At 57.3% G+C, this 17,081-nt stretch overlaps 4 protein-coding genes across 4 annotated transcripts; 3 read left to right on the top strand and 1 right to left on the bottom strand.

Moving 5' to 3' along the window:
- Positions 1 to 251: 251 nt before the first annotated feature.
- Positions 252 to 3,474, bottom strand: VDAG_10215 (extragenic suppressor of kinetochore protein; the record flags this gene model as incomplete). The annotated part of the gene is made up of 3 exons (XM_009659918.1): positions 252 to 1,025; positions 1,092 to 2,753; positions 2,806 to 3,474. The coding sequence occupies 3 exons, from the start codon at positions 3,472 to 3,474 to the stop codon at positions 252 to 254; spliced, it is 3,105 nt and encodes a 1,034-aa protein (XP_009658213.1).
- Positions 3,475 to 5,434: 1,960 nt separating this feature from the next.
- VDAG_10214 (uncharacterized protein) lies at positions 5,435 to 8,592 on the top strand (the record flags this gene model as incomplete). The annotated part of the gene is made up of 2 exons (XM_009659917.1): positions 5,435 to 7,737; positions 8,307 to 8,592. The coding sequence occupies 2 exons, from the start codon at positions 5,435 to 5,437 to the stop codon at positions 8,590 to 8,592; spliced, it is 2,589 nt and encodes an 862-aa protein (XP_009658212.1).
- A 1,197-nt stretch (positions 8,593 to 9,789) lies between these two features.
- Positions 9,790 to 14,618, top strand: VDAG_10213 (sulfite reductase flavoprotein alpha-component; the record flags this gene model as incomplete). Its single annotated transcript, XM_009659916.1, has 2 exons — positions 9,790 to 9,948; positions 10,014 to 14,618. 2 exons carry the CDS (start codon positions 9,790 to 9,792, stop codon positions 14,616 to 14,618), a joined length of 4,764 nt encoding a protein of 1,587 aa, XP_009658211.1.
- A 757-nt stretch (positions 14,619 to 15,375) lies between these two features.
- Positions 15,376 to 16,637, top strand: VDAG_10212 (alpha/beta hydrolase fold protein; the record flags this gene model as incomplete). The annotated part of the gene is made up of 2 exons (XM_009659915.1): positions 15,376 to 15,626; positions 15,695 to 16,637. 2 exons carry the CDS (start codon positions 15,376 to 15,378, stop codon positions 16,635 to 16,637), a joined length of 1,194 nt encoding a protein of 397 aa, XP_009658210.1.
- Positions 16,638 to 17,081: the final 444 nt, after the last annotated feature.

Raw genomic sequence — 17,081 nt, 5'->3', positions numbered from 1 at the left:
AACATCCCCAATGCCCGCAACGCCCCCTGCATGTTGTCCCTCGTCTCTCTCGTTTCGTACTCAAACAGTGCATCGCTCATGTCGTCACATGCCGTGGCTTCACGGTTGCCATGTTTCAAATAGGCCCCATACTCATCCAGAAGCTGCCTATGGTCGAGCATGGTTTCCTGCACTTTCGCCATGTGTGACTCAACGTCGGGATGTTCCGTAATCCATGGGTCCCAATCAGGAGGACCAGCACGGCATGCGTACTACGCTTGACCTTTGGCAGCCTCGTCCTCCGCGTCCAACCCGTCGGACAGGGGATAGCGGGGCGGTTCTGCCGCCGTGTGATGTGAACTCCAGAAGTCGGAACTCACCTCGTTAGCAACGTCTTCATCGTTATCATCTGCGTCGTCATCGTCTTCGTCACTGGAGCTCCCGAAGCCTGACATCAAAGTGCCGGCGCTGATAGCGAATGGGCCAATGCCGTTGTTATCCTGCTGTTCGAGGCCACCGTTGAGGCCAGCTTCGGCCAGGGCATTGGAGCCACTGTTGCTCTGTGAGTTGCTGTTGAAAGACGAACCCAGCCCGGACAGACCAGCCGAGGCAAGCCCGTTGCCGGACACACCGGCACGGTTGCCTAGCGCGACTTCGGGCCGCACGCCTCCCAGAATTGCGTTGTCTCGTTCCCTTGTCTCGGCAAGGGCGCCCTCGACATAACTGATCCAATTCTGATCCATGACACGGTCAAGAACAGTTTCAGACAGCAGCTCGGGCGGATGGCGTTCCGTAAACTTGACCACTTCCTCGGCGATCAGAGTTAGATGGCCCATGTAGCCCATGCGTGTCTTCATCCTGGCTTGTGACTCGTCGCTGGCCAGCTGGCCGTTGATGATGGCAGTAGTAATGTCGGCGGCCTCAAACAGCGAGATGGCCAGGGTTGGGTTGTAGCCCCGGTCCATGGGACCATTGAAAACCTGTTGCACAATATCATAGACAACGTTGTGCAAGAAATTGTTCCAGGGATAGCCAAAGAAGAAGGACTGCGTCTCGTCAGCTATGGGCCGCTGCCGGGGGTCTGGAGCAGAACTTGGTTGAGGCTGACTTACGAGAATGCTGGGGACCACACGATACTCTACGAACTGCCTTTTGAGATAATCGCCAACAACACGGCTCGAGTCTTCCTGTTCCGGTCTCTGGGGGATAGCTGGAGGTTCCGTAGGCGGTGAAAGCGCTCTCGGGATCGCTTCACCAGTCGTATCCCTCTCGCCGGTCGTCACGTCTTCAACCGCAGAACTGGCAGGCGTAGCGGCATCGAAAACCTTTGATGACTCGGTTGCAGGCGGCGGCGGGAGTGGTTTGTCCGTGTCGAGCTTATCGACGGTGGTCAACTCCTCCTTGTCGATCACAGATTTGGCAAACAAAGGAGCGGGAACATCCGCTGCGTTGCTGACGTGGAGGGGCACGGTTGCTGCCTCAAGGGGTGCAGGTTCCTTATCCGAGGGCAGCTGTTCTGGCTCGGATACAGTGGGAGTGTAGGTGACGGACGAGTCAGTTTCGTCACCCTTGGCACTCTGGTCGTCAGAAGAGGCGCTTGAGTTCTTATCCAAGTCAAGCTGTCGTACTTGTATAGTGGTCTGGTCAAGCATTTCGTCCGCTGCATCGCCAGAGGTATTTTCGTCAGGTCGATTGGCAGCTACCTGCGCAGCTTCCTCAGCCTTCTTATCATGCTCCCCAGACTTCAATTTGGGGTCTGGTTCTACCGAAACTGCTGGCGAAGTCTCAGCTGGCGGTGCTGCTGCCTTCGCTTTGGTTGGTGACAGTGGGGCGACGATGAGGTCGGGGTCCTCAAAGAGAGGTTCTGTGGCCTTGATGTCCGCGACAGGTGGTTTTGGCGAGCTAAGAGGTTCATCAACGAAATCGTCGCCGTCCTTTGCCAGGAAGCTGGATGCGGCGGGCGCCACGGAAATCTCTTCTTCGGCTTTGACAAACTCGTGCGACGTGTCTTCATTCATCTCGCGGCTGGGTTCGACTTCCTCAAAACCGTCGTCATCCGAGATGTTGGTCACCTCGAGACGTCGTCCTTCTTCGGGCGAAGACTGGCTGACGCGCAATGTCATATCCTCCATGGTTGACGGGGCTTCCTCGCCCCTATTAGGAGACAGTTTGCCTTCAGTTCTCAGTCGCTGGCGCTCGGCATCTCTGGTCGCAATGACGTCCTCGGAGCCGACGTCGTTCAGGAGACCCATATTGCTGCAGTGAAGCAGCTCGGCCATGAGCTCGCATGTCTTGAATCTGTCGAATCCTAACGGCTCGATCTTTTCGCCGAAGGTGGAGTTGATCTTTTGCTTGTGCGAAGGTGCGTGCATGATCAGGTTGACGAAATCAGGCACATGCTGGGCGAACAGGCGGAGTAGCGTGCCAAGGTAGATCGGATCCCGACTCGACGGGACAGAGTGCGTCTCAGCGCCGACGTCCGGATCATAATCAGAGTTGTTCTTCCGAATCACCTCGATGACGATACCTACACCCACTGTGAGAGGGTTGCCTCCGCTCAGCATATACTTGATGAGCTGCTCCACACACTGGTGAGAGACGAGTTGCCTGGTCAGTTCATTGGGGCCAATGCACTGCTGGTCATTCTGGGAGGCGTTTGCCGAAATGGTGATGATGGCCTTGATGAAGTCACCAGCCGCAGTTTGGACAACCCAGTTATGTTCGGGCCCCAGACATGACAGCAAAGTAGGAATCACGTCCTGGGAGTACAGCCACTGTTGACAATATTAGCGAAAGAGCATGTGAAGGAAAATGCGCACAATTTACCTCGACGATCCCATATCCGCCTTCGGTACGGTCGAGAGCGATGATCTTGAGCAGGAGGTCCATAATCATGGGACATTCGACATGACGAAGTAGATCGGCTGTCGCGTCCGGGAGTGACTTGAGCAAGGCAATCATTTCCTCCGTCTTCTTATCAAATAAGGCCTCATTGACCTTGGTGAAGTAGCTGGCCTGAAGGGGGTCCAAGGGTGTCGGGCGCTTCAGAAAGGTCCAGAAGTGTCGCACCAGTGGTTGGTTCTCCATCATGGCCTCGTGGATGGACCAAGCGTCAGAAGAGAGGACCTCGGCAGCCACGTAGGCGTACCGGTTGCGCTTCTTCTCCGACTCCTCCTCTGCATCGCTTTCGGAAGCCTTGGATGAGGCTCGTGGGCGCGAAAAGGGGCGCAGGAGACCCTTGCCTTTGTTGTCTTCATCTTCCGTGTCGTCGTTCTTAGGCGGCGCAACAACTTCGAGCTTTGGCGCTACAACGTAGGCCAGGAGCTTCTGGAGGACTTCGTCTTGGCGGAGGTAATCTATCAGTTTCGCATTATGCTGCTTGAGCTCCTGAATGAGGTCGCTCTCATCGAGTAGATCCTCAACCGTGAATTCGGGCTTCTCTAGGATGGTATCGATTGTGGAAATGTTGGCGTAACCGCCAAATCGCCAGAACATGGTGACGGTTGCGGCAGGCCTCGTTGGTCACAGCTCCGGCGAGACCGTTCCGGGGCTGTCTAGACGGGGTATATCGTTGTCGGGAATGATTCGACTGTTGGCGCGGGGACACGTGCGACTCAGCGAGGTCTTGACGAGCGACAGCAGCTGCGTGCAGGGTCGTCGATAACTTGTGTCTATACGTTCGCCCTCAATGATGAAAATGCCGGGTTGGGTATCGATCTGCCGCTGTAGATGTAATCAGAACTGCGGCCATGTGTTAGCAAGAGGTGAGCACTGCGGGGTGCGGCATTAGGACTCCTGCGTCGAGTGTAAAATAGCCAGTGACTCCGCAGCCTTGCAGATTGAGGCAGCAGTGCCGCAAAGTAAAGCAATCGACATAGTCCGCAGTAGAGACAGGTCCATGGGCGAGATGGATGGGGTTCACTGCACATACAAATGAAGATATTGTACAGAAGTATGTCCTCTGAAGCAATGTTTGTCGCACCAAATCGACGTTCGCGGGGTGGTGCGCCGTTCTGATTGGGGATTCCGGTCCTCGGTCGCCGTAACTTGGTCAATCCGAGGTCTCGGGGAGGCCTTGGGCCTTTGTTGTCGTTGCGTTCGAGCAGAGAATGCTTGCGCGAAAAGGCGTCGGGCAGTCAAGCAGCCGGACGATTGTCCGTCGTGTTTTGCAGACTCCAGGTCGGCGGAGATGAGTCAAAAGACGTCGCTGGGTCAAGGAGGGTTGGGATCGCTCGCTGTGGGATGCAGAAGGTGTAGCGTAGTGGTAACCAGATTGGGCCCCCAGAAAACAACCATTTCGTCAAGGGGGGGGGGGGGGGGGGCCTTTGGCACTGGTCGCACAGTCCGATGACTGAGACGGGCTCAATGTGGGTGTGATGAGGGTGGTGCCTTGACCTGGGTTTGACGGTGCTCCGAGTCGAGATCACGGTGGTGAGGAGGCACTGGCAAGTTGTTTCTGGTTGGGCTGAAGTGCAGTGCCAGCGTGGGATGAAGGTCGCTAGCGCTGGGCTTACCTAATGGAGGTGATGTATTTGTGTGTGAGGAGACGATTGGGGTGTCTGTGGCGCCTCTGAACCTCGAGGATGAAGGGTGAGGGGAGAGGTCGATGTGGAGCGACCAAGTGGGTGAGAGAGCAAGGCAACTGAACCGACTCGGGTGGGTGAAGGAGAAACAACCAAGGCATGTGCGATCGATCATGTTCCGCAAAAGAGAAACAGACTTGTTTCTTGCGACGGCCAGAATTGGGAACTGCTGCTCGGCAATCTCCTCCCTTTCGCTGCCTTCGCCGTACCAAAGGCAAGGTTCGTACCTGGCCTTCTGATACCTTCCCGCGTGCGTTGCCAGGGATCATGAGTCGGAACCTTCGCCGAGGTATCTCGACACCAGATTCATACGCGGAGGTACTTACGAGCATGTCACTGACCCAAATCAATAGGGGGCACCTGCTGCCTGCCTCCCCGCCCACGCGTCAGCACATGCCACGCTTGCACACGACAATTGCATGTCGAGGATGACGGCATGGTATGCGTATCTCCCTTCCTAATTCTAGGTAGCCTTGCATATGTCCAAGCATTAACATTATCACCGATACTAAATGAACATCAAAGGCTAGGAATGCCTCCCCGTTCAAGGACCCCCCCTTTCCACCCTCCCCCCCCCCAAGCAGCTTGACCTACGTACCTCACAAGTAAAGCCCCTTGATCAGGTACCTGAGGTACCTAGCTCGCTCATCCGCGGGGGGCTGCGGCGACCTTGACGATTGTGTCACGTGAAGATAAGAACGCCGATAAGCTCATCGACCCATCCGCCTCTCTACCTCGTACCTGGTTGGCATTACATAGTAAAAAGAAAGTCACGTCACGTCCTGCCTCGAAGGGGTTCTCACCAACACCACCTGGTCTTCGCGCCTCTCCTCGCACAGCACACATCTGGTGGTGCCCAGGATTCCGCGACCATGTCTGCATTTCCTACGTTCGATCCCTCTCGCCTCACGAAGAAGTCTGCCGCCGCGCAATACTCGTCTGATTCTGAAGAAGACAATGACGACGAGTTCACCACTCCGATTGTCGATCCCGCCGCTGAAGATGACTTCCACAACTCGAATCCACGGAAGCGCCGTCGCGTCGGCGAGTCCAAGGACCGCGCAGCTTTGGGTATCTTTGCCTCTGACAGCGAGGATGACGGCCCAGGCAAGCGCTGGAAGAAGAAGACGCTTCGCGGAAAAGGCATGAGTTTCGTATCTACAGGGACAATGGCCAACGCCCAAGACGAAAAAGAATACTCGGACGACAGCGACCGAAACGGACCACCAGCAGCCGAGGAGGATGACGAGGAAGACGACGAGGAAGAGGAAGAGGCCGCTGGGGTTGGCCTGGGACTTCGGTCAGCAACGTCTGGCGGGCTCGGCTTCGCACCGGCGACTAAAGACGAAGATACAGAGATGCAAGGCCAAGATGAAGCCCCATACAAGCCTTCCTTCGTGAAAACAAAGTTTGACGGACGCAACCCACTGGGCCGTGGCTTCGTACCATCGTCAGCGCGACAACCTGTGTTAACGAACTTCGAAGATGATGAGAAGCCGACGAAACCGACCATTGCACGGCCAAGCGCTTTTGCGCCGTCTCGAGACGGCAAGGGCAGCACAAGCAAGCCGAACCCCAAATCTTTCGGAGCGCGCATGATGGCCAAGATGGGCTACGTCGAGGGTACCGGTCTTGGTAAAGAGAGCCAGGGACGAAACGTCATTATTGAAGCCAACCTTCGACCTCAAGGTGTCGGTCTTGGTGCGGTCAAGGAAAAATCCGTGTCTGAACGGCGTGAAGAGAAGCGGCAGGCCGAGCTGCGCGGCGAGGTCGTCGTCGACTCGGACGAAGAAGAGAAGAAGAAGAAGCGCGAGAGGAAGAAGAGGCTGGGCGCCAGTGGTATCAGCAGTGGTACCAGTACTCCTCGACGACAGAAGACGGCATTCATGACGGCAGAGGAGATCAAGAGGGCGGCGCCTGGTCTACACATTCCTGATGCTTTTGCGCCCATTCTCGACATGACAGGTCCAGGCAATAAACTGCTGACATCGACATCGGGATTGTTAACACCCACATCTGCTGCCGCGCCTGAGTCGGCTGAAGCGATAGAAGCACGCAAGATAGTCAGGCGAGCGCATGCCGACTTGGCGGCTTTCTCGGAGGAGTGGCGGAGTCTCGAGGAGCGGAAGAGCTGGGTCGAGCTAGAGCTGCGACAGCACGAACAGGAGACGGCAGACTTGGCCGCTGACCTGGAAAGAATGGGTGTGTTTGCCGGCATCGTCACTAACGAGCTGCCGGCGGCCACCGAGTGGCAAGACAAGATCCGATGTCTTCAAAAGGCCATTGATGCCGTTGGCCCTCCCAGTGGCGAGGTCACGGATATCGCCGTCGCGGCGATCCACCCATTCTTCCGCGACCCAGACTGGATTCTGCTAGAAGAGCCGAAACGCTTTGCTACCGAACTCAACGATATGCGTGGCCTTCTGACCAAGTCTGCAACCAACGAGAAGAGCATTGATAAGATGAACACCACGGCGAACGGGCTCAACGACACGGACCTTTATCGCCAACATCACAAGGCGACAACACCCTACGAGACTATGATGTACAAGCTTTGGTACCCCAAGGCCAGGGGGGGCATCCGAGACTGGGACGTGTACGACCCTGTGCCCCTCCTAGCGGTGCTAGAGGCATGGAACTCTCTACTGCCAGCTTTCGTGCGCGCTCAGTTCCTTCAGGACGTGGTGCGGAAGCTGGAGACAGCCGTCAGCGAATGGAACCCGCGCAAGAAGCGCCAGAGCTACAAGCTCCCTCATCTGTGGCTTTTCCCCTGGCTGCAGTACCTTCCGTCCTACCATCTGGATCCAAAGGGCACCGGCCTTGTGGCCGATGTGCGGCGCAAATTCAGGCAACTTGTTGACGTGTGGGAATTTGACAGGGGCGTCGTGCCTGGTCTCACGCAGTGGCGCGACGTTCTGGGAAGTCAGTGGCAGCCGCTCATCATGTCACATGTTTTGCCGAGCATGGGGCGCTACCTGCGGGAGAATTTCCGCGTCGATCCTGGAGACCAAGAGCCTTACCTCCCCATGCTCATGGGGACGCTCAGGTGGTCCAGCGTGCTGGGATCCAAGGTCCTGGCTGAAGTCATCGTGGCCGAGGTGTTCCCGCTCTGGCACGACAAGCTTGGCGAGTGGCTTCAGCTGGAGGAGGTCAATCTTGAGGAAGTGTACGCATGGTATGAGTGGTGGAGGGACCAACTCTTCCCCAAAGAATTGGCCACGCTGCCTGTGATTACAAAGGAGTTTGACAAGGGATCACTAACAATTGAGAGGGCGCTTGAGAGGATGTAGTAAACAGAGGAGAGCGCCAGGAGACAGGCGCCTCAGAGTGCAATAGATACCCAGAAACCATGAGTCTTCCAATCATGAGCATTTACCCAAGGCGAAACATGTACAAGCAAGTACAGCTGAAAATGCAGAAGCGCCCAACGACCAGGAACAACGCAGAGTGATGGGAATCAAACGGCGCATGAATCAGATAAGATCAGGGCGTCCGGGGCAGTTCCGAGCAGTGGAGTCGTCTAGGCGCCTCCAGCTCTCCGTGTGAAGGACTACATCCACGCCAGAGAAGGCGCCGGTGTAGTCAACATTGGGTTTTAGAGCCTTGTGGCTTCCCCCTCGTGTGTTTTGGGGTGACACCCCGGCCGGGGAGATATCCAGACTGAGGTTATGCCGACGCGACCGGCGGTTGGCGTCGAGACCAGACGGAACAGGGATCAAGGTCTGCAGGATGAAACGATAATAGCAACGACGCCACGTCGGGCGACTTTCTGAGGTCCATTCTCCTCCTCTGGCGCAATGGAGTGGCTTGCGTTCAGGATATCAACCCGGGTTGTGGGGTCTGCAGGAGTCACATCCTGAAGCTCCAGTCTGAGAGCTGGCGGACAAACTTCCGATTGTGGTTCGACAGAACTGTGGCGAAAGCCTGTGACACGCTACATGCTAGGACTGCTGCTATCATGGATCTCTGCATCAGCTTAGTCCTGGCAGATAGCGATACGCTTTCTAGGCAATCTAAAGGGTATCAATAGAGGTTCTTTAGAAATAGTTAAATCTAGTAATCCAAACTATATAGAGTTCTCTAAACGTAATGCCCTTCTGCTACTTGACCAGACACTGGTAGAGAAAAAGAGGAAGAAGGAAAGCAAAAGAGGCAGCACGGAAATGCACCCATTGCGCCTTTGTCGCAGATTTGAACCGGGGAACGGCGATCAGACCCGATGGACCCAGGGCTGGCTGGCTGGGCGCTTCTACTACTGTCCCAACCCTGCCTTCTTGTCGCCTGCAGTTGCATTCTACGGGCATTAACCAGACGATCGGTGGGATCTTCGCAACTCCCCCACCCAGCCGCGAGCGGAACGTGTCTGTGATGGCGGCTCCCGAGCTGCCTGTTGTACCATTCGGAGTGTTCATTCGTATGCATCGAGCTGAGCTGGACGGGTGATCGAGATCTTGATTGACCGTTGTTTGAGCATGATGATGCCCAAGTTTCCAAACATGGCCTAAAAGTATCCATGACGATCGCAGTATATCGTTTGCACGCATTTGCACGCATGACAGAATGATGCTTCTTTTACATTTCAAATTTAAGCTCATCATCTCCAACCCAGCAGCGGCTCCTGTCATTAATAAGTGCCATCTGATTTCCCTGTTGACTTGACCAGACGGTTCCACGTCCACACACGAGCCTGCCTCTGCAACAGCACGCGGCGCTTGGCATCGTCTCATCACGGTCCCAAACATGGGGTTTCGACCAGGGTGTCGGCACTTGAGCCCACATGCGCAGGACCAACAACCAGCAGTAACACCCAGCATCGTCTCAGTCCAGCGCATGGCCAGCTTTGCAGGCTGCCACAGGAGCAGGCCCTTGTCTCTTGCGTCCCTGTGGCCGATGCGTACGGGCCTGAATCAGAACTTGGCTGAGCGGCCTTGGATGGTACGGCCAGACTCTGGAATCTCCCCACTACCCTGGTTCACTGCCTGGGCACCTACATATCATCGGCCATGCGCCTGGCCTGGTTACCACATGGCTTTATTTCTGAAGTCTCGAGTCTTCCAGGGCTACGGCGACATCGATCTGCCAACCTCTCCCACCACATTCCTTTCGTGCGTACGCCTTGAAGGCTTCGTTCATTAGCCCAGGCGGTTTTTTCTTCTCCTTTTGTCCAGTTTGATTTCCTTCGAGACGAATTCCAGGCGGGTTCCTGGTTGGAAGAATTATTGTAATCATGTCAGAAAGGTCGTGTCCCGTGTCCGGCTCCCTCGGTGGAAGATGTCCGGCTGGAAATGGTTCCGTTGCTGGGAGTATCTCCAGACAGCGCGTCGGTCCACGAGGCTGTTCCTTTTCGGGCTACACGCAACCGGGCGATCTTCACTCTGCCTTTGACGTAAGTTTTGCTTGTAACAAGGGTCAAGAGAAGCTCCCGGTCACCTGCTGACTCGACAACCTCAGATCCCCCGCGGTGTCGACGTAGATGAGTGGCTACGTGACCGCGAACGTAAGGCCATCAACGAGATTCTTTACTCAGACATTCCCTCGGCCAACTTTGTCGCCCAGGTCAAAAATGTCGACACGCTTGTCGCCGATGACAAGGACCTGCTTGCCGTCGCTCTCGGCGCTCCCGCTCGCCAGGTCATCCTTCGCGCCGAGAGCATCGGCCAGCGCACAGGGTGGAAGGACGGTTATCTCAGCGGCGAGTATGGCTTTTGCGCCCTGGACTCGAACGAAGCCGCCGGGGCTCTCGCTGGATGCCCCGGCCGCGTGTGGTCCGATCTTTGCGAACGCATGCCCGGCTGCGTGTCCCGAGGCCGTGTGCGCGAGTCCGTCGCCGCTCTACCCCTCGTCGAAGGCACTGAAGATACTATTCCCGACCAGGCTCTGTGGGCTGCGATTGTCGCTCTGGGCATGCTGTGCTCGATCTACCGCTACGAGGACAAGAATGACGGGTACGACGGCGTCAGCACCAACACGACATCGACCAAGCCCAACGTCGAAATGAGCGACGATCTCGGCCCAGAGCTCATTGGCATCCCCCGCAGCATCGGCCTTCCCTACTGGCAGGTCTCCCGCCGCATGGGCCGCGCCATCCCGCACCTGACCTTCTTCGACCAGGCCTCTTACAACATTCGCGTCCGCGACCCGACCTCGATCCACCCCTACGTTGGACGCTTCGACAACACCGACCTGCGATGGCCCATGTTTGGCGAGCGCACCGAGATAGCCTTCCTCAAAGGCTGCGCCGACACATCAGCCTCGTTCCAGCACGGGCCCGACGCCATCGCCGCGTGCCAGGAGCATGTCATGAACCGCAATATTGAGGGTTTGCTGCGCGAGATGGTCCGCCTCAAAGAGATCCTCGAGCGCATGCCCAACGCCTTCCATTCCATCTCGACCAACCCCAACTCGGGCGACAACTTTGTCTCAGCCATGGAGTGGGTGCGCTGGGGCAAGTTCTCAGCGCCCTTGTCAAAGAGATGCCCTGCTGCCTCGGGGCTTCAGTTCCCGCCCTACCTGCTCATGGACGCTTTCCTCGGAAGGAAGAGATACGACTCGTTCCTCGGCAACGAGGGCCTTCACCTGCGTGCGTGGCTGCCCTCCAATCTGCGGGCTTTCATAGCTGCCGTCGAGTACCACTACCGTATTCCCGAGTTTGTCAGGCAGTCGGGCGATCCCCGTCTCATGGGGGTACTGGACGGCATTATCGAGGCTTACACGGGCGAGCGTGGCTTCATGGGCACGCATCGGTACAAGGTTTTCGGCATCCTCGAGGTCGCCTCCAAGACGGGCCGCACGGAGACCAACGGAGCTTCTGGTGCCGCCGATGGCACAGGCCGGCCGTGGGAAGAGGTCCATCGTCAGTTCTCGGACGCCATGAAAGAGCGCCTCGAGCCGTTCCGTGGCAACATCCCGGTCGAGCCGCACCAAATGCGTGGTACCTTTGAGGAGTGCCGCTACACGTCGCGTGTGCTCCGCCGTTCCTTCGTCGACTCAGACTCCGAGCGGTCCATAGCCTGTGTGACGCTCGATCTCCACAACACTGGCATTACCTTCCAGCCCGGTGATCGCTTGGCTGTCATGCCACTGAACAGCTGGGAGGAGTGCGCCAAGGTAGCTGCCGCCCTTGGCCTTGACGACATGTTGGATGCGCCGGTACAGCTTGACAGCCGGTGGTCCCGATTCGCAGACCACTTGGACACAGTCGCCAACCACGGGGTCGCCCGCCTCCCAGGTAGCGCCAAGCTGACGGTCAAGGATGTGCTTCGTAGAGGACATCTGGCGCCTTTGACCCAGGAACTCGTCCTCAAGATTCATTCCTTGCTGCGCGCCTCCTCCAACACAGTTCTCCAGGTCCTTGCCACGGATGAGTGGCCCGTCCGCGGCACTCTGGGTGATCTTCTCCAGGCTGCCGTGCTTGACACGCCCATGCACGTCTGGGACCAGGCGTTTGAATTATCGAGGGACGTTGCCTGGTTGACCGACCTTATCCCCGTCGAGGTCCCACGGACCTATTCCATCTCCAACTGTCCCGACGAACTGCTGCCCAGCACTGTCGACTTGACAATCTCACGCGCCGAGTACAAGCTCTGCTCGACCTTTGCTGGCAATGCTTCTGTTCCCAGGTCTGGCGTCAGCAGTGGTTTCCTGAACCCAACTGTCGGCTCGGCTGGCGACTTCATCACGGCAGAAGACGACATTCTCGTGGGCGTCTCTCGTCCCGTCGCCTTTCAGCTGCCCCTCGACGAGGCAGCACCCTGCGCCTTCTTTGCGGGTGGCAGCGGCATTGCACCCTTCAGGAGCTTCTGGCAGTCCCGCGCCGGGCGAGCCGTCGGGCGCAACATTCTTTACCTGGGCGTACAGAACCGTGAAAAGTTCTGCTACGAGGACGAGCTGCGGCGGTATGTCCATGCCGGCTTCATGGAGGTCCACCTGGCCTTCTCTCGCGACAGCCGGGGCCTTGCCTATGACAGCGTCTCGCGTGACCTAATTGAGCGACGCATGGAGCCACGGTACATTGACGCGCTCATCGCTGAACAGGGTGCTACCGTGTGTGATCTTGCCATGTCCAAGAAGCAAGGCGGACTCGGCGGGCATTTGTACATCTGCGGATCCGTTGCTGTCTTTGATTCCGTCATGAACGGCCTGCGCAAAGCCATCTACAACCACCGCACAGCCACGATGGAGTCAACTGACCTCATTATCAACACGGCCTTCGCCGAGCGGCGCATCATGCTCGATGTCTTCATGACGCCCAAGCCCTTGCCCTGCAACAAGCCTACAATTCCCCTGTCACAGCTTGCACTCCACACGGGCCATCGCCCCGGAAGCCGAATCTGGATCGGCGTGCACGGCAGCGCTTACGACGTGACCGACTTTTGCCCGATGCACCCGGGCGGTACGTTGATCCTCAAGTCCAACGCTGGCGTTGACTGCTCCAAGTCGTTCGACAACCTCGCGCACACCAACAACCCCGAGGTCGCAAGCCTGTTGACCAAGTACTTTGTTGGTCACCTCACGCCGAAGCCCGAGTTTCACGATGGCGGCGAGCTCGGTGGACTGTACGACCTGTGGGCTGACTACCTCAAGACGACGGTTGAGACGCTTGTGGCACAGCAGTTTGAAATGGAGGACCTCATGGGCTCGTCCTTGTGGTTCCAGGAGAACATGATTAACATCATGGGGGTGCGCATCTTCTACCAATATCAGTCCCGCCTGTTACAGTCGGGCTTCTCGGCACTTTTCGGCCCCAAGTTTCAGGAGCTCGTGCTCAAATTGTCATTCGCCATGGCCAACGCAGCGTCATCGGCGGGGTCCGACACAAAGCTACCAGACATTCTGGGTGTGGTCGCACGTGCCAAGACGTCAGCGGATGCCGTGGCAACGTCCAAAGAGGTGGCCCTCGTCGGGCAGTACGTGTGCAACAGCGAACCGGCGCGTTTCCAGGAGCGAGGCATCATGGATTACGCCAGCCGGTCCGTGAGCCTTGATATGGCGCTGCTCGAAGACATCAGGGAGGAAGCATGCCATGGTATGGACGCCTTCGGAACCGTCATGGAGCTCGAAGCGACATCGGACGCGCAGCGTGTGGCGGCCATGTGTTCGTTTCTCATGCAGGTGCTGGAGCGCATGGCGAAGCGGCTCGAAGTGTTCTATGCGCAGCTGGCGCAGTGCTCCATCTACAGGCCCGAGCTTGAGCGCAACCCAGCACGGACGCGCTGGGAGCTCGTCAGGCGGCGCATTCGAGACGGATCACTGTTTGTGCTGGCGCGGCGAGCCGTCATGGAGGTACAGCCGACATATCGGCCGGCGAGGGGCGACGCGGTTGACTTTGACACCGTGCTCTCGCGGGTCCAGCAGACGGTGCGCAGCGCGGCCCTGCCACCGTCGCCACCGCCCGAGACACAACTCCATGTATCGATGCCACTGAATGAACGCCGGCGAGCGAGAGCGCAGGTGCCGCATGGGGCTCCCTCGGCAGTTGAGCGATATGAAAATGGTAGCGCGATGCGGCGCATGTCTTCGTTCCTGGACAAAAATGCGAAGGCGCTGCGACGACTCAGCGGAATGCCGGCCCTGCCACAAGTACTGGATCTCGAGCAAATTATGAAGGCAGGGCAGGACCACATGGGGTCAAGAGGCGGTATGCCTACGCCGCCATCCAGTCGCGGCTCGAGCCGATCGCCCACACGGGGAGTCGCCGAGGATCTCATGTCAAGGATGAAGCTGAACCGTAGGGGAACAAGCCGCTCAGACTCATCGCTCAGCATGCAAAGGCTGCCGCCTGCGATGGAAGAACCGCTCGAGCCGGTTGACGCTGGGGCAGCGATCCGATCCATGGTGGGCAAGATGAACCTGCGGACACGCAGCACAGTCGGGGTGCCATCGTCGCAAGGTCCAGGTGTGCTATCGGCGGAGGAGAGAACAAGAGCAAGAAGCCGGTCGTCGGGACACAGCGCAGCAGGGTCAATCAGCCGGCCTCGAGGATCGACAAGCACGCTGCGGTCGTTTCGCCTGAGAGAGCTCGTCGAGGGGGAGAACTATGTACAGCCCACTTTCTAGGACTGCAAGGGGGCGCTGCTACTCTCCATCTTGCGTAGATAACCAAGTTGATACGTCGCAGAGGATTTGATAAATGCTGATACGGGAAATCCAAGCCAAGGATCATTGTCTGACTGACTGCAGACAGATCCAGGTGATGATGATGCTGTTCGTCTATTTCGCTCACCCCTTTCTTCCATTGTTGGTTTGAGGAAGGTACGAAGCACGAAAGCACCTGCTTACGTGAGATGGTTCAGGGGCACCTGCCTTCACTCGTTGCTTGGCCAGTCACAGGTCGGAAGCGTCCCCCAGAGCCGTGCCTGCACCTGAAGTGAACCTGCTTGAGCCCGAGGCATGGGGCGAATACTCACTCGGGCTCGGCATCATGCTCTGGTATCGGCATCTCCGTCCTGCCTCTCTACAAGACGTCTGCTTGCTGCCCAACCTCAACTTAAAAATGATCCATCGCGTATTCTCTGCCGTCCTTCTCTTCTTCTATGTCACCGTCTACCTCCGTGTGAGTTTTATCCTGCCTGAGTCTGTCGTCCGTCGACCTTGTCTGTCAACATCGCACCCCTGTCCTGGCCAACCCCTCCCACTCGGCCTGCATCTGCGACAAGGATATCAATGCCATGAATGCCATGAGTGCACGCGACGTACGCTGACCATTCTGCGCCCTACGCCCAGTTTCTCTCCTGGCAGCGACCACAACCCAGGTTGAGAACCTAAAACTTCTCTTCTTCATCTTCACAATTTGCGTCCCAGCATACCTGACACCATGCCGATCACTAGCATGGCAACAACAGACAATGGTAACAGTGTATTAGTTGCCGGCGACCAGTCCAAGCCGTTGCCTCGTCATCAGCCTCCTTTCCTAACCCGTGTCTTGATGGCCAGCAAGCTCTCGGCAATTCAGACTGTCCTCGGCCAGCTGGCTTGGTATGGCAGTTGGCGCGACTACTTTTACCCCCCCGAAATACGGCCTGACCTTGTCAAGCGATATGAGGTTCGGCCAGCGCTGCAAGTCCGGTAGGTTTGTCCATGGGATGGATAGCTTGAGTTGTGACATCTGCCGAAAGCACCGCTAACCTTTTCAGCATCTTCTTCCCCGCTTCGTATGACAAGACATCCCCAAATCCCCTCCCCACCGTCTTCACTATTCATGGGGGCGGCTTCTGCATCGGCAATTCCACCGAGGACGATGTCTGGAATCGTACCTTTGCCGATGGCCATGGGGCTCTTGTCGTGAGCCTCGACTATGCCAAGGCTCCCGCACACGCCTACCCTGGACCCCTACACGACCTTGAAGGCCTTTACCACGCCGTCCTCAACGACGAGAGTCTGCCCATCAATCGCCAGCAGACGGCGCTCCTCGGATTTAGCGCCGGCGGCAACCTCGCTGCCACTCTTTGTCAGCTCGAGTCGCGCAAGGCCCGCGAAGGCAAGCCATCAGCCGTGCCTCGCGCCGTCATCCCCATCTATCCGCCTCTCGACTTTTCTGTTGCAGTCCCCGACAAGAAGCCATCGCGTCGCTTTAAAGAGGGTCTGCTCCCGGGTTTGCGAGGTGAGCGCCGCGACTACGTCGCTGACCTTGCGCCCCTGTTTGACTGGGCCTACATTCCCTATGGACACGACCTACGCGACCCGTTGCTGAGCCCCTGGCACGCCAAAAAAGAAGACCTGCCCGCCAATATCTTTGTCGTGGCAGCTGAGCTCGACTTTCTTGCCTCCGAAGCCTGGACGTGGGCGACCCGACTGGCAGGGCGCGAACCCGTCTCGGGCATTCCTGGACGGCCCGAGGTGGCTAAGACGCAGGAGCTGGAACTTGTGGACGAGAGATTCGCGTGGACGAGCGAGGACGGTGAAGGAAGCAAGCGGTGGCTGCTTGTACCAGACGTGCTGCACGCCTTCGACATGCACCCATCGAGTGCCATGGTCTCGGACGCTGTCACGCTGCGGGACGGCAACGCCAAGGCGGTCAAGGTCATCCGGGTTTTGGGGGAGTGGCTTCAAGAGACGGTGTGGAAGGGGCCACTGTAATGGGCGATACCTGTTCTGCGATGGCATCTGGAGGGTATTTGGATTTACGTCTGATCATTCCTGGCTAGCTGTCGCAGTGATGAATCTATGTTACTAAAAGTCCTGAATCGCAGTCAAGGATTGTTAACGAATGACGCGGAAGAAGGCTGCCTAGGCATCTACAGTCCCGAGATCAAAGTATTTTGAGAGTTATCAATGAAGCAGAGCGTGGCCAGATATAGCACATGAGACAAACGCCGTCTGTCATTCGCTGCTGGCTGGGCTCGCTTGCCTCGAAAGGATCGATGTCGTCTGCATTTCCAAAATCGTCTGCACGCGCGACGAAGCGGACAGTAGCGGGTCATCTCGAGAATCCTCCGCGGTCTCGAACCTTGACGTGACGACACGGACGTATACTAGAAATATACAATGCTACTGTCCATTGCCATAACGAGACGGAGGAGC

The sequence above is a fragment of the Verticillium dahliae genome, genomic scaffold (genome assembly GCF_000150675.1).
Source record: "Verticillium dahliae VdLs.17 supercont1.33 genomic scaffold, whole genome shotgun sequence".
NCBI lineage: Eukaryota > Fungi > Ascomycota > Sordariomycetes > Glomerellales > Plectosphaerellaceae > Verticillium > Verticillium dahliae.
The sequence above is the reverse complement of the archived record's forward strand: the minus strand, read 5'-3'. Positions and strand labels throughout refer to the sequence as shown.